General features: G+C 40.9%; 1 protein-coding gene across 6 annotated transcripts in view; it reads right to left on the minus strand.

The window, feature by feature from the left end:
- Window positions 1-271: 271 nt before the first annotated feature.
- LOC306972937 (receptor-type tyrosine-protein phosphatase mu) overlaps window positions 272-17,587 on the minus strand; it is a 373,633-nt gene continuing 356,317 nt past the window's right edge. For 3 of the 6 annotated variants that reach the window (XM_079569665.1, XM_079569664.1, XM_079569663.1), the window contains exons 31-35: window positions 16,601-16,732; window positions 9,131-9,256; window positions 4,429-4,592; window positions 4,003-4,138; window positions 272-795 (exon numbers count right to left, since the gene is read on the minus strand). In XM_079569665.1, coding sequence (XP_079425791.1) covers window positions 742-795; window positions 4,003-4,138; window positions 4,429-4,592; window positions 9,131-9,256; window positions 16,601-16,732 — 612 coding nt within the window. In that variant the 3' untranslated portion in view covers window positions 272-741. The remainder of the gene's footprint in view (window positions 796-4,002; window positions 4,139-4,428; window positions 4,593-9,130; window positions 9,257-16,600; window positions 16,733-17,587) is intronic. The other 3 variants (XM_079569666.1, XM_079569668.1, XM_079569667.1) reach the window with 1 other exon arrangement.

Raw genomic sequence — 17,587 nt, forward strand, 5'->3', positions numbered from 1 at the left:
GAAATAGAACAAGGGAGTTTTCAAATTAAATACATGTAAATATACTATAAATATATTAATACATCTTTTTAAAATGACTACTTAATAGATTTCTATGATTTAAACATAATTCTTGGTCATATTTCAATAAATAAAATTATCCATTAAATTGGCATCCACTTCACATTAATATATATCTGAATATATCGGATCCATCAGAGGGTTTTTCAGCCCGAAAACAAGTGTCTGGGACGAGTGGGAAGAGCTCTACAGAGGAATGCAGACGAAAAGCAATAAAGTTATAGCCATAAACTTTGGCTTTCTTGCAGAAAAATAACATAAAGGCATTTGCAAGTATATGATTTTTTACAAAAATGTAAAGACATATTTTACATTTGCTAATACAGTGTAAATACGGATTACAGACTCATTTTGTTTCCAAAAGCACAAATGCGCACTGTCCCAATGTAGATCAAGGCAACAACCACAGGATGAACAGAAAGCGAGGGATCCGCGGAATAGGCAACTTTCTTCTTCATCATGAAAAAAAAACACACATCTCCTCTTTGTGCTGCTGCGGGCCTGCTTCACCGGGGCGGTAAGTAAACGCTGTACAAGTCTGCCGGGTCCAGTGCAAGTCCAGGAGGGGGCGGCAGAGAGCGGGGCGGAGCAGGCGCTGTAGCTTCGTCTTAGCACAATGCACATTAAAGTCACAGTCTCCAGTTTAAAGTCAGTGTGGGGGGAAACGTGGAGGTCCAAGAGTTATCCAGAGTTCAAGTACTCCAAAGCCACTTCATAGCAGAATTTGTACTGGTCCTATAGGAGAGAAAGGAGACACATTAAGATCAAAATAAGAACATAAATGAAGGTAATGTGACAATAATGCTGTTTTTCTTAGGCCTGAATAGACAAACTCAGTAGCTGGATATAGCAACCAATATAGTGAACCAATATAGTAGTCTTGGCACCTGTAAGTGATATAAACAAGATGAGAACCAGGGCATTTGGTGCTGAAAGTTCATGACTTTGAGCAGAAAAACAATGGTTAAGGATTTGAGTAATTTTATGTAAGCAGAGACCGATGTATTGGACCGATATTTGCACTTTGGGAAACCAGCCTTAAAAACTTCAACAATGGCCAAAACTGGTCCAAGCACACCATCAACAATCATTAAAACCTACAGATCTGCTTTTGCATTATTGAGCCATGTGTCAGGATCATCCAAAATGTGTTGCTTTGTACAAAAGACACATACAGAGGTGTACATTGCAAACAGTTCAAAAAAATTGGGAGGCTACTTGGATGTAAAAAAGTTTCAGCCAAAAAATCAAACAAACTGAGGCACTCCAAAAGTAGAGATATTAAAAAGCGTTTATTTAAACATGGCTAGATAAGATAAAATTGCCAATGCGTTTCGGCTCTAGGCCTTCCTCAGGGCAAGCTCGAGATGGCTGCGTCTGTGCCTGGCCTATAACAAAGCTAGGCTAGGCTAGTGCAAGGCTAGCGCGTTTCTATGGTATCAGCTAGCCTCCATTAAAAACAGTCTGACCCGCTCCACATTGCACCTGAGGCAAATCACTTATAACGCCAGACTAACCATATAAATGCTAGGCTAGCTGATACCGTAGAAATGCGCTAGCCTTGCACTAGCCTAGCGCCACGTAGCTCTTCAAATAAAAGAACTGCATGACTTACAAAAAAACATATCTCCAGAAATCAGCAACACTCTGGATAACTAGGAAATGAGGCCCTATGTCAAAAATCCTGAAATATCCCTCTAATAGTATTTGAAGGAAAAGCTTTGCCTTTTTTGTTATAATGCATTTTACTGTTGACTATTTTAACCAAATACCAGAAAATGCAGAGGGAAATGGCACTACTTTACCTTTTAAAACACAGACATACCTTTATTGCTTCTCTAAAAGAAACATATTCATTGTAGTTGTTGTTGAGGCATTCATTATCAACAAGGACAAAGGAAGTCTCTGTCTCGGTCTCTGTTTCTGAGTTCTCGGGCTCTTTTGGAAACTGTTTTCGCTGCAGATCATGTTTGCGAATGCTGGCACGCCGTTCAGCCTCGTTTGGCACACGCGCCAAAATGTTCATTGATTTTGCGATAAAAACTAATGAAGAGTTTTAAAAGGCCCCGCTACATCTTTGACGCCTTGTAAAGCGATGAGGGTCGGGGACATCGTGCAAATCACCCCGTTAATCACCGAGCATTAGCATTCAGGCGAGCGAGGCTAAACAAAATTAAAACCGCGCCCGTTTCTAACACCTTTTGCTTCTTCAATATTTAAAGCCCAAAGCTGTTGCTGTAATAGCGGTGTAGTTTAAATGATTTCATCTCATAAAACAGGCAGAATGACCTTCTTTCAGAGTTTACGGCCTGATAGATGGCTCGGCCTTGAACAAATGAACGGCAGGGCGGATAGGACTGATAGTATGACTTTAAATAATGTACTTTCACAGAGGTATTTTTGATTTAGTTGTTGATAATAAACCAATGAAGCTGTAATAATCGTCAAAAGAACTAAGCACTAGACCTTTTGACAGTTTGTTTTTCAGTGGATTGAAAGAAAAAAACTGTTATAAAGGAAAGGCAACCCACTGACCGAAAAAAAAAAAAAAGTAAAAACGATCACGCGCTCTAATATTTTGTTGGACCATCTTTAGCGTTGATTTTAACAGCGTTCACTTTGGCAATGATTCAATAAGCTTCTGCAATGTCAAAAGATCCAGTGTTGCATCTATTGATCCCCAAGATCTTGATACAGAACCCGTCAAACAAGGGGGCGTGGCTTAGTCAAGGGGGGGAGAAACCACTCATGAGAATCACAATTTTTCCACTCTTTTAAGCCGTTTTCTACCAGACTATAAACATATTTATCTGACACCAATAAAGTCAAGCCAAAATCGCGTCCACATGGAGGTTTTTCACAGCAAATTGTTCAGTAGGCTCGAAAAAACTGCACTTGCTGCTAACGTTAGCATATGTAGCATAAAGGCAGCGTTAGCTTCCTGGTTAAGCATTGTCCATTTTATTTGTATTTATGGGCTTGTTTGCTCCTCCATGTCTCTGTAGCTTTATTAAAAGAAAAAAATATCTTTATCTTTAGAAAAATATATTGACAATATTTGTAAAAGGGACTATAACGAGTTTAAAAGCCCAGATCAATTCACCACAACTGCCTCAAAAATCCTGCACTGTCACTCAAAAAGTTGTTACTTCGGGTCCGAATTGCCGTCATGCACAAGCTTAATATAGAAGGTGCAGTTACACCTATGACCTGAGGTGGCAGTAGTGAGTATAAAATGGCCAACTTGCATCTAACCCCTTTAAAGTAATGATGGAGAAATGGGAGAAAGTTAATTTCTTTCGTCTTTGCTTTCTCCCTCTGACTGCTTCGAACATGACCATATACGGGCAATTCCAAAGATGTTGCCTATTGTGTCTATTGATGATGGGAAATGTGACCACTACACAAAGCCGTCTCTCCAGAACATCCCAAAAATTCTCAAAAGAGTTAAGATATGGACTCTGACTCATACTCCCTGAACCACTCTTTCACAATATAATCCCGATGAAACCTGGCATTGTCATCTTGTAATATGCCGGTGCCATCAGGGAGGAATTGATGGAATAACCTGGCCATTCAGGATGTTCAGCTGATCTCATTCTTTGGGCTCATAGTGTTGCTGAACCTAGACCTGATCAACTATAGTAACACCAGATCAGAGCCGCTAGTTAAATCCAAATGGCCACTTTTTTTCTTTAGTCAGACAGTGTAGTTCTGTTACTTTTGAGCCCCGACCACCAATAAAGAACCTGATGTGGAGCCTTTCTAAATGTTCTTAATCTGCAGAGTGATGTTTAGGCCTGGTTTAGTTGCACAATTAAGAGCCAAGATCACGACAGGAAGCAGTGGGTCATTTGTGAAAGGACAATATGAAAAGTTCAACACATTATCGGTCACATCTCCCAAGAGAAAAGCCTGAATGTAGAATCTATTGTCTCTCACCAGGAGGTCGACCATGTTGGGCTTGTTGTTCCTCAGGGTCTTGACTGCGTGGAACACGTCCACAGAGCGCTGGTGCTGAAGCATCTCACACACAATACTGATGGCACAGAACGTCCCGCTGCGGCCGCCGCCATTTCTGAGGAAACCACAATATGACACTCAGTTTTATTATGTTTGTCTGCAATATTCACTTAGAGTTTGCCACTGTGCTAAGGCAATGACACAACAACAAAAAGTATATGAAGGGCTTGAACTGCATCTTTTTCTTCATTGATTATATAATTTGATAGACCAGTGTGACGATTAGCTTAGCAGACTCCATCAAACAGACCAAACTAATACAGTTGACCCAAAAGCGGAGACGATCTACTTGCAGTTCCCCTAAAAGCCCAGTAGATGGTGGTGTTTGCCTGCTGTTGTACTCACAGACAGTGGACCACGGTGCGCCCCTCTCCGCCGTCGTACTCCTCCTGCCACTTGTCCACCTGCCGGATCAGTTTGAGGAAGGAGCGCTTGGACATGGGCGTGTCTCTGTACATGGGCCACCCCAAGAACTGGAACTGCTGCACCATCCTGTACCCGTCCTGAGGCTGCGGGGGGGAAAAACACAGGGGGGCTCAGGAACGCGGACAAAAGGGGACATGTATTGAGAGTAATAGCAGTCGAAACATCTTGGATTTAGGGAAATTGACTTGTAGAGCTGTGGTTGGTGGTCTTTTGGCTCTTCTCCAAAGATTTCTGGGATTCCTGGTGCAATCCGTAATAACAAAAGAGCTACTGTCCACATAAAAACATTTGGGAAACGACCTGGCGTGACCTTTCTCTACTTTTTATATCGTTTTGGACAATGTTTTCTTGTTTTCACTAAAATGCCGGATTACAATGACCACATTTATTCATAACTTTCCGTCCTGAACTCTATATTTTACTCACTGAGCCACGTAGTTCACTTAAGGCTAATCCCAAGTGTAGTGGCCCCTCATCAATGTGAAGATCCAGGTGACCCCTGCTATATTTAACCGATTCGTAATGGTTTACAACTTAAAACCACATTTACACTATCAAAAACCTATGGCTGTCAAAGAACTCAGGGTTTATACAGGCAGAAGAAAGTCCAATTGAACGCTTTTAAATGCCATTAATGCCCAGATACTATGTTTTAAAGCCATAAACTGTCAAAACTGCCCCTGAATATGTAGAGCATCATTATTACAGCAAGAAATGTAGAGGAATGTCATCATTTTCCGATACATTTAGGTTGAAAGGCATTTTGAATCGAATTTAATGCTTGCTAATAATTTAACCTCTTACCCCCCGCTTTAACCAAGTGTATTTTCTCCAGTTCAGCTTTGCCCAAATCTAACTCTTCTCGACTGGGGCTTACAACCTATTGGCCTGAGTCACGCCTCATTTGAAATACCAACAAAACAGATCTTTTCCCTTGTTTTTGTAACTTTTTTCCTACACTTTCATTGCTTTTTTGTTACTTTTTTGTTGCTTTTGTTACATTTTTGTTGTGCTTTTTTTGTTTGTTTGTTTGTTTGTTTATATCCCGATCCCTCATGTCAGTGCCCTCTGCTGGACACGTGTGGAATTCTTTGCTTTCTTTCTTTAAACCTAGTGGCTGGATTGGACATTCTGGTTATTTCTTTAAAAAATCATAACTTCGCACAGGAATCGTCTAGAGACTTGCTTTTTTTTGTTTTTTTTTGTTGACATACTCAGGAATATGTGCTCTACAAGTCAGGGGCCGGATTGAATCATCTCGCGGGCCCGGCTTTGGCCCGCGGGCCGCCTGTTGGAGACCCCTGATGTGCATGTACTGCTAAGGCTAAGTGTTTAACTGTTAATTGTGAGTAAATGTGCGCTCCAAAGAATATTTTAAACACGTCTATTAAAGAGACTAGATGCAAGTTGGTAATTTTATGCTCACTACTGCCACCTCAGGTCTTACAAGTAACTGCAGCTTCTATATTAAGCTGGAACATTATGACATGGCTGGAACATTAGGACATGGCTGGAGGACAATACTTAGCTTTAACATTTTTTAAACTCCGTCTAGTACCTTTAAGGTCTGAGTAAGACTAATGTAAATGAAGCCTTTATACGTTTTACAGAAAGCTATTGAAAAAATAATATGAATTTGAAGTATCTCGCAGCCCCACTTGTTGCCAAAAGTTTCCAAATCAAAAGTCCGTCACACGTAGTCAGAGTTGTTCGCGGTGCGGTGGATGTTCCCAGATGAAGCAGTGGGAGCGTGGCCGGTTTGTCGGAGACGGATGAACCGCAGAGCGATGATCTCTCTGATAGAAGCGCTGATCGATGGCTCTGTTACGGCGTTGGACAGCGGTTCTGTAATCCAACATGGAGCTACTCTACTTCAGCGAGCCACACGGGCGCTGATGAAACACCTGCAGTACAGATCGAAGTCGCTCAGAGGACCAGAGCTTAAGCAGTCATCCTAATGGCCTTCACTAAAAAAGAGACGCACCGGAAATGTGACATGAGGGAACTTTTAAACAAATTGTCAGTGATTTCTTGGAAAAAAATTACATTATTTAACTATTTTTACTGCACAAGTTTGTCAAAAGTACAAAAATTAGGGTAATTCAACTACCTTTGGCCAAAACTGTACGCACTTTTGTCTCATTCCTAATTGATGGAATTTGGCAAATCTCAACCTTTAACCCCCCGCCTTAACTGAGCACGTTTTCTCCAGTTCAGCTTTACCCGAATCTAAAACCTTCTCAACTGGAGCTTTGAATGTAACACCTCATTTGAAAGCTAAGACCTACAAAACTGATCGTAACTTTTTTGTTTTGCATTGTTGCAGCGTTTTTGTCACATTTTTGAAACATGTTTGAGTGTTTTTTTAACGTGTTCTTGAAGTTTTTTGTTGCTTTTACATCACTTTTTTGACTTTTCACTTTTTTTTTGTCGTTTTTGCTTTTTATATTTTTCATTTGGTGTGTTTTTGCCGTGTTTTCATCTCTTTTTCCGCGTCTCCTTTGGTCTCTTTTAAAAAAAAAAATGCTTTTTCGTTTTTTTTAATGTGTTATGGTCGCTTTATTGTCTATATTGACACATTTTTCTCAAGAAGCTTTAAAGCAGTACCAAGCTCCACTGCAGGTGTCGTAGCATGTTACGTTTTTTTACTCATTACTTGTCCGTGGGAGTAAATACTACACTGACAGAAAAGACAAAGGGAGAGAGGGATATTGTACATCCAATCACACAATGGAGATGATTTTTTTCACTCAAACTTGGCTGTAAATACTGTTTAAGTGGCGCTAGCCCGCAGTTAGCTTTGCCCGTTAGCCTGTTAGCTTCTTCCTTGTGATTCCTTTGTTTATTTGAGCAGTTGAAATTCTGCTCAAAAAGAGTGGGCCGAAGCAAAAGCTTATAAACGCCCACCCCGAAATGCTCCTTTAGTGTGTATTGGTGACTCCGACCTGGAGGAAGTAAGTTACAATTGTGGTTTTCTGGCCAAAGATATTCCAGTCACCCCATTAATACTTGTATTACCCCCAGAAGGACTAGTTACTTAGTACTGCTTTAAGATCTGGGTACCAGTAATGTCAAACTGGATAAAACATGCTCAGTTCTGGTGCAATTACTCAATTAGTATTTTCACCATTTTTTTTGCTCTTTATATTTGAGTCGCTACTTTAGATTTGTCTTTAACTAGAATATTCAAAGTAATGTTATTCTTTGTAACTCAACATCAGTTTATACACTAGCACCAATTAGCAATACAAGAAAGTCAATTAAAGATTGCTACTGTGGCACAGCGGTCAGCAATACGTATTTCTATTTTTCAGTGAAATTAAAGTTGAAGGGTTGTTTTCTTGCACCGCTGCTGTTCTAAACCTGCTGGGCTCAGACTTGTTACCTTTCCTTCCACTTCCTTTGTCTATACTTGAATAAAGTGTTGATTGGCGACAAAAGTGGGGAAAAGTCCACTGCTCCGACCAAAGTGTGAACACGTCCGACACTGTGCCCGGGGTGAAGCGACACGTCTGATCACAGGCCAGTGGATCAGTAACGAAGCAAACAGTGAAATGAAACCAACAGAGGAGCTGACTCCGGTCGCTTTGACAAACCACTGATCAAGACGTTTTTTAGAATATCGAGAGTTCTTAATGTTTGTTTCCTTTAGTGTTTGCTTCTCATCCTCAAGAGGCTTCATCAGCAACTAGCAATCTTCAAGCGACTAATATAGAACTCATTTTTATTTGATAGGTGTGTAGTGAATCAACGCAGGTGAACACAACAAAGTTCCCCTTTCCCGCCGGAGTGCCGTCATGCAGGAGCTAAATATAGAACCTGCAGTTACGCGTAAGACCTGAGGTGGCAGTAGTGAGTATAAAAATGACCAACTTGCATATTCCCTTTAACAGCCTGTAGGCCAGTGCAACACCTCATTTGAAAGCTAAGACCAATAAATCTGACCGTAACTATTTTGTTGCTTTGTCCCCGCGTTTATGTCACGTTATTGAAGCATTTTTGTCCTGTTTTCGTTGTTTTTTTGTCATGTTTTTGTCGTTTAGTTGCTTTAACATAACTTTTTCTTTGCTTTTTTTCGAATGCTTTTTGATTGCGTTCTGATCACTTTTTCCATCACGTTTTTGTCACTTTTTTGTCACTTTTTCATCATGTTTTTGTCACTTTTTCATAATTTTTTGGTCACTTTTTCATCATGTTTTTGGCACTTTTTTGACACTTTTTTAAATATTTTTTTGTCACTTTTTCATCATGTTTTCATCACGTTTTCGGTCGCTCCAAAATTGCTTTTTCATCACTCTTGTTAACTATTCCTAACCCTGGTCAGGACAATAGACACAACTGAGATTATCGAAGAGCGTAGCTTTTATAACACATATGGAACCAAGAACACGATGAACCCTTCGCTGCTACATAACTATAGTTAAAAAGCCTGAGGCGAAACGATCATCAGTGCAGAAGAAGCTTCTCGAGGCAAAACGTTTTCTTCATTGATCTCACAAACGGAGAGATTCACTTGTTGCATCAGCGCTCAGGAACACTCAGGGGGTGCAAGAAGAGCAGGATAATGTGCAAACAAGTGGGAGACAATGAATAAAAATGGTCATGAGTTTTGCCGCCTTACCCGCGCCGCGTTGTAAATCCTGAATATTCTGCTGATGATGTCCTCCTCCAGATCGGCCGAGACGAACTCCACCTGGATGGGCCCATGTCGGTGCACCCCGTTCTCCGGCCAGTACTGCGGGCACAGCTGGAACCACACAGGAGACAAGTGTAAGATGCAAAGTTCCTCAAGTAAAATAAAAGTCTATACCTATATGTGCAAAGCAAATCTGGATTAAAATGATTCATAAAACGTCCCAAATGTCATTAAAGTAGAGCAGGACAAGGGCTGGGTACATTTCATTCCATACTTTAACAATACTTGTTTCTTTTTTAATACCGATACTAAAATATTTGTCGCCTAGAACCAGGAAACAGAACAATAATGTGTGGAAGATCTGAAAATATACAATATCGGGTTCGTCTCCAGTGTCAAGGAATGTTTTGGGAAATCATTTGAGGAAAAATTGGGTAAAATTGGGAGAAATTGTGTAAAAAAAATACATTTGAAAGAAATTGGGCAAAAATAGGGGGAAAAAATGCAGGAAATAGAGGAAAGACTAGTAATAAAAAATGAGGGAAAAAATGGGAAAATGAGAAAAATTGGGGCAAAAATCAAGAAAAAAATATATAATAAACTGGGAAAAATGGGGCAAATATTGAGAAATATTGAAAAAATAGGGAAATAGGGGAAATGCTAGTAATAAAAAATGAGAAAAATGAGGGGGTAAATTAGAAAAAAATGGGGCAAAAATCAAGGAAAAAAATAATAATACACTGGGGAAAATTGGGCAAATATTGAGCTTTTTTTGGGGGGGAAAAATGTAATAAATTGGGTAGAAAATAGCAAAAATTCTTGTAATAAAAAATGAGCAAAGCTGAGTAGAAAAAAAATGAGAAAACTGCTCTTGATACTTTCAGTTTTTCGATACCGGTAGTACCTGGACTTCGTTTCACAGTGCCCCGTCCTAAGCAGGACCTCAATGTCTGTTTCCTCCTTTGCCGACGGTTAAGTGGCTTTGGTACCAGAGTCTGACTTTGTGATTGACCAAACTCAGACAGATGTGCTCTCAGCGGGGGCCGCCCGGTGTAATCAATGTGCACTGAGCTGAACCAGTTTATTAAAGGCTCTCACTGTGCGGCTGAATATGTGAATCTTAATGGGGACGTATTGAATTAATAAACACGTCATGAAATAATAAGCAGAGCAGCAGTTTAGAAAGTTAGGAGACAAACACTATGTGCAAATAATACAGGCAAAAAGTGTCATCTAAAGGTATGCTGCCCTTGTGCTCATGGGCAAGACACTTCACTCACTTTGTCTACATGAATGTGGTGACTGTGTGAGTGATGTGGGAAAAACTAAAGAGCTCAATATCGACTACAGGAAACATAAAAACGTCTTACAAGTCAGTCCAGATTAATAACTATCTATTGTGAAAAGACTCTCTTTTTTCAGTCAATTTTATGCAGAACTCGCCCTGACGAACACAAGAATCAGCCCAACAACAGAGTAGGCGACACATGTGAAAGCCTTTTGCACTAAAATCAAAGCTAAATGCACTTAAGATGAGTCGCAGCCTCTTTTTATTAGCTGTGGCGCAAGATTTGATTCACAAACACGTCTTTCAAAGCGTAAACGTCAATCCCAGTAATTCTAGATGATTTAAATGGCTTGTGTGATTAAAATTTTTGTTTTTTTTAAATAAAGAGACATTTGAACGACTCTTTGAAATGAACAGATCCCAAAGACTCAGCTCCTGGTAAAGAGCCGTAAATCCCATCACCAGTTGGACAACTGGGTTAATATCTATGTTTTTACTAAACTAGTACAGGCAGTGAGTGTATAATGCAATTGTAAAGTGCGCAAACAGTTTCATCCTCTTAACCTCTTAACCCCCGCCAAAACTGAGGGCATTTTCTTCTGTTCAGCTCAATGGGCGAAGAACGTGCTTCTGTATGATCCTTTTGGCGGGAGCTGACATTGCTGTAATACCACCCCCTGGTGGCCAGAGGCGGCTCCAAGAGACACTTGGGAGCATTGACCCTAATGGGACTTCAAACATCCCAAAAAAACGGCTTGAGTTTTTCTTTTTCTAAAAATCGCTTTGACCCATGTGACCACGCTAGGGTCACATGGGGTCACGTGAAATATTTTTAAACCACGCTAGTTTTTGTCTATCAGCCCGAAATTTGGAAGCATTATCAGTACATCGATTGGCTCCTTAGCCTGTCAATCAAGCTCTGGAGCTCTGTGGAGGCTCCGCCCACCCCATGAGTGCAGGACTTCCCGCCTTTTTGCCCTTTTAAGGAACAGGCTGCGCAGGAGGAGACAGGGCGGCCATTAAGGTTCACACAGGACTCGGGAACCTTTTCAATGAATGGGGCTGAATGTGACCCGCTCATCTCTATTATATTATATCTATGGTTCAGCTTTACCCACATGTACCCACTCTCATAGTTTTTTGTCACTTTCTTTGTTTATCTTTTGTCACTTTTTGTTGTTCTTTAGTTGTTATTTTTTTCTCACTTTTTTGTTGACCTTTTGTGGCTATTTTGTTGTGTTTTCATCCTCGTTTTCATCTCATCTTGTGGCTCTTTTGACCATTGTTTCAAGAAGCTTTTAGATCCGGGTGAAGCCAAACTGGAGAAAATGTGCTCGGTTCAGGCGGGTGTGAAGGGGTTAAATAAGTTTTTGAGAGTCTGTACTTTACTTGAGCACGTTTGTTGAGAACATATTACTTTAAACGGCTGCGTGATTTGTCATGTAAGTAAGGTGAAGATAAAGTCTTGCCGTCTGAGTCTACAGCAGCAGATTAAAGTGTTTCTAATGGATCTAAAGAGCTAGTTCTTACATACTTCCATTGGTCAACGGGATATTTACCACAATACCACCAAATCCACAATCCCACATTGATCTCGGTAATCTCGTCATGTGTGTTTGCCATTTAGTCGCTGATTTTTCGAGTGGCTTGTTGTGAAGTCGCTTGATTCCAAATGTACAGCGCTCTGTAAACAGCCAGTCGCGTTAATCCCATTGAAATGCCAGACAGATGGCTTTGTTGTGGGCAGCTGCGTTATAGCCGTGTGCCGCTCAGTTCATATGGTTCACACACGGAGCGGCGCCCCCTAGAGGGACAGTGTGAATCTGTCTGTCCTCTGGTGTGCGTGTTGGTGTGTGTGTGTGTGTGTGTGTGTGTGTGTGTGTGTGGGATCAGAACTGCCTCACAGGGAAAGACCAGACACATGGAGCGAATAACACATGTACGGGCCGCCACAGACTGTAACTACGTGAAGAGAATAACGATGAAAGCAAAATGGGGAGGGTTTACTTTGATGACCAAATTCTTAAGTTTATGAGTAGACATTTTGGCTAATGTACCTGGGGCTGGGTACCGTTAAATGATGCCGGTCTGGTATCGGGAAAAAAAAGTGAAAGAACTACTCGTATATTGGAGAAAATGAGAGTATCAAAAGCAGGTACTGAAATGTTTTTTTATCTTTAGATCCAAGTTTTGATGCTGATGTTCCAGAGACAGGATTAAAGGAAGTGACTTGGTTGTTTCAGTCAAATTATTATTTTTTTTCTCCACATTTTTCCCAATTTTTTTCTTATTTCTGTCCCATTTTTTCCCTCATTTTTGTTTATTTCCCCCCATTTTATTCCTATTTGTCCCCATTATTTCCAAAACATTTCCCTATTATTGCTCCATGTTAAGAGATACGTCTGGGATTGTGCGATTTGAATCTCGCTGACCCCGGCAAAACCAAGACGAGCCAATCATAGCACAGGAGGCGGGAGATAACGGTGCGTCATCTTCCGCGCTAGCATTTCCCATCAACCAGTGCTCCTCCTGTAACCAAAACAGTGAAGATGGCGGACGCCGGACGCGACACAAAGATCTTTTACCAGTGCCATTTCATCTGTTTTAAATGAGCTGGACTTGTCCTTAAAGGAATAGGCCACCGTTTTTACATACTAAGATATGTTCTTACCTCACTTTAGACGTGTTAATATATCCCCGTCTGGTCTTTGTCCGCGCGCTCTGTCACGCAAACGGAGCACATACGCAGCCTCTCCCACATGTCACATAGCTCCGAAAAAGCTCACGATAGAAGCTACCAAGCTCTTCCACGTGTTCCCTATTTAAATAAAGTTACGTGAAGTGTTTTCATGCGAAGTGTATTTACACAGAAATGTAGCATGTCGATTTTATAAGCAAATAAAAAGGGGGACTATATTGTGAGGCGTAATGATACGAGGAGTAAAACGTCCGCGCAGTAACTCCTAAAGGTTATTGACGGAAGCGAGCGGGGGAAGTCTTTAGGAGTTACTACGCGGACGTTTTACTCCTCGTATCATTACGCCTCACAATATAGTCCCCCTTTTTATTTGCTTATAAAATCGACATGCTACATTTCTGGGTAAATATACTTCGCATGAAAACACTTCACGTAACTTTATTTAAATAGGGAACACGTGGAAGAGCTTGGTAGCTTCTATCGTGAGCTTTTTCGGAGCTATGTGACATGTGGGAGAGGCTGCGTATGTGCTCCGTTTGCGTGACAGAGCGCGCGGACAAAGACCAGACGGGGATATATTAACTCGACTAAAGTGAGCTAAGAACATATCTTAGTATGTAAAAACGGTGGCCTATTCCTTTAAAGGGACTATACGGAATTTAAAAATGTTAAAATTAAGTATTTTATTCCCCCTACATGTTCCAGCCGTGTCTTAATGTGTAGAATGAGCCCACACCTGTTCACCACAACTGCCTCTAAAATCCTGCACTGTCACTCAAAAAGGTGTTACTTCGGGTATGAAGTGCCGTCATGCACGAGCTTAATATAGAAGCTGCAGTTACACATGTGACCTGAGGTGGCAGTAGTGACTATAAAATGGCCAACTTGCATCTAGTCCCTTCAAAGTCACAGCAAGAAGCTCCTCCGAGGGCTTTCACCAGAACATTTACTCGACTGCACGTGTGGACGATAAATACATAAAGTCAGTCTGGCTTTATTTTTGCCCCATTTTTTTTCCTCCACAGTTTCTCCCAATTTTCCCCACACATTTCTTGACATTGGAGATGAACCCAATATTGTACATTTGCAGATCTTCCACACATTATTGTTCTGTTTTCTGGTTCTAGATGACAAATATTTTTAGATACCTTATAGAAAAGGTAATTTAAAAGGTATCGTTCAGGTATCAGTATTGAACAAATTTAACATTACCTAGCCCTGAATGTACCTTTGTCCGAAATATATGCACTCTATAATGCAACTAGAACAAAAAAAAAAAAAAAAAAAAAAAAAAAATCTGACCTTTCAAGTACCACCAGGCCAAGATTAAGATCAAATCAGGACAAATCTGGATCTAAAAAATACCTAAATTGGACTATAATTATGCCTAAACTGGGTGTAAACCAATAAAAAAATTCAATATCACAATCGCTTCTCATCCTGCTCAGCCCGATTTCCTTAGAAACTTGTTCTCTCGCATTTTCCCCAACTGCTTCCCTGCTTTGCGTCTTCCCAAGCGCCCGGACGAGACAAATCCAGACACAGATGCACTTCTCAGAGCTCAGAGCCCGAGCTGGAGAGGCTGCTGAACCTCCCATCGCACCTGTGCCGGCTCTGTGGCAGCTACAGTCAGAATAACCAATGAAAGCCCCTCTTCTATCCATCCATCCAGGCAAACAGGCAGACAGGCGGACATGCACCGGGGAGACGGGAGCGGGATGGGGGAGAGAGGCCCGGCTCCAGGCTTTGATCCCTGGGTGTGATGACAGAGCCTCCGGGCTGAGGAATCCACAGCTCCACCGGTCCGTCCCAGCAGCAGCCATCAGCCACATTTTACTGAGAATACGGCCTCACTCAATTGTTTTTATGTAAGTATATTACATTTTCCTACAAATGAGTTACAGGTTTATTCCAGTTTCCAGGAAAGGACAGGTTTATTTCTTGATATAAAACAAATGCATTTTTTAAAGCCCCAAAGCATGCTTATACACTGTGATGGCAAAAGACTCGGGCAGATTAAATATTGATTCAATACACCTGACAGATCACTTACTTTGTACAATCCAACCCCGTAGTGGAGCACAGTACGCCATTTTGTCTGCTCGAGTTTTCAGATTTTAAAGTTTTAATCCAAATGCAGTTTTTCCGCGGGGCATTAAAAAGCAAGTCAGACATTGCTTGACAATTTTTGCAGCACAAGTTTGTTCCAAAGCACATTCTACTGCAGTTTTGCCTGAAATTCGACACACATTTTTGTTCTGTTGGTTTGTGTTCACTCAAAGTTGGCTGTAAATACTGTTTAAGTGGCGCTAGCCTGCAGTTAGCTTTGCCCGTTAACCTGTTAGCTTCTTCTTCGTGATTCTATTAGTGTGTATTGGCAGGAAAGTTGCTATTGTGGTTTTGAAAGACCCCCAATCATCCCATTAACACTTGTATTACCCCCAGAGGGACTACGGAAAGGATTTGTTAAGGTACACAAGTTACTTAGTTCTGCTAAAAATGTTACCCAGGTTTCTTTAGTTCGACCATCTTTGTCATGTTTATAGCTTCACTTCCTTATTGGACACTGACAGGAAGCGACATAGATAGAGGCAAACCATTTTAAACTGTTGCCGTGCCAACCATGTTATTATATCAATGGGAAATGAGTGAGTAAAACTGCTGCGTCACTGAAATAAAATGATAATTATTACTTAAAAAGAAGTTGGCCATCTAAATAAGACATATTTCCGAAAGCATAAAAGCAGTACTTTGTTGTTTAGCTTAATTGTTTAGCTTAATAAATCCTTTCCGTTGTCCCTCTGGGGTTAATACAAGTGTTAATGGGATGATTGTCTCTGACCAGAAAACCACACTTGCAACTTGACTGCCACCGGACCGGAGTCACCAATACACACTAATGGAATCACGAAGAACAGGCAAACGGGCAAAACTAACTGTGGGCTAGCACCACTTTAAACAGTATTTACAGCCAAACAGCCATCTCCATTGTGTAATTGGAAGCACAATATCCCTCTGTCACTTTGTCTTTTTCTGTCAGGGCAGTATTTACTCTCATGGACAATTAATAAGTTAAAAAAAAAATCGCAACTTTCTACAACACCTGCAGTTGCGCTTATGGCCTCTAGGGGCAAAAGTTACTTAGTTCCGCTTTAAAACCTGCTTTAAAAAGTGTTACATTTGACCAGATAAACTCAGCTTGTGAGATGAGCTCTTAGTGATTCAAAAACAAAAAGGCAGAGGGTCATGTTCAGGAAATCTTCACATAAAATACATGCCCAATATTAAAGGATAGGGGTTAGTTATTAATGTGGATTTCACTTTCTTTTCTTTTTTTATCAAATCATTGCATTAAGACAGCTTTTATATTTGATCAGTGGCTGAAAGGTTGAGAGAAAAATAATTATGGGAATGCACTTCTCTTTATTTAAGATGACGACAAAGTAACAGCTGAAAGTATGTCCTTTACCTGTGCTGGGTCCACGTCGTTGAGCATGACGATGGAGGTGCAGTGGTAGTCCAGGACCAGTCTCCAGAAGTCCTTGACCGTGTTGGGCAGAGGGTGCTGGGTCACGATGAACGCGGACGGCTGCTTGTAACTCTGGAACACACCCAGGAGAGAGGGGCCACTCAGCGAACGTCAGTCATATGACATACAATGGGTTCAGGGACAGTTCAGAACCCTATTTATGATCTTTATATAATGCGAAAATAAACTCTATTGGTGAAAAGTCTACACTGATTGCCTACAACAATGCAATTTAAATAGACATTTTGAACACTGGCCGCAATCCAAAAAGATGCAGCCTCTACAAAATGCTATAATCAAAGCAGTTGACATGGAAAATCTCTTTCTCTTATAGCCCATGTTTTTCCACCTGCAGAAACTCTCAAGCATCTGTGGGAAAATGTTTGAGGACACAACCGAGAATAACTTACAGAAGTGAACCCCATGCCTTGACCTGTGTGACTGCGTACTCTTCTCTAATGGAGGTTTCATGTACAGGGGAACTGGCCAACTGCGCGTCCTGATGTAGTAGACCTTGGACTAACTTTGAGTGGCGTGGCATGGTCTGGTGTGGGGCCTATTATTAGATTACAAGGTGTGAATGGACTGGATGTATTGCATCTGAAGGTGACTTGGTTGACCCGGACAGACACCTCTATTGTTTCACCGTTTGAAGGTCTGACCCTTGTTAAATGAAGTTATTTTCCAGAGAAGGCTCAGTGAATATTCTTTACTGAGCTATTTACACATGGACATGAACATTAAGGGGACTCTATAAATCATTGTTGAAGTAAGAGCCTTCACTAAAGCAGTAGTTTTGGCAACACTGGTGTATGACTTTTCATAAAGTTCAAAACATGACAAATAAAACAATGCTCAAATGTTTAAATCAGGGGTGTCCAAACTTTTTACACTGGGAGCCGTATATTGACATGTATACAGCTTGGA

The sequence above is a fragment of the Gobius niger genome (genome assembly GCF_951799975.1).
Source record: "Gobius niger genome assembly, chromosome: 13".
Taxonomy (NCBI): Eukaryota; Metazoa; Chordata; class Actinopteri; order Gobiiformes; family Gobiidae; genus Gobius; species Gobius niger.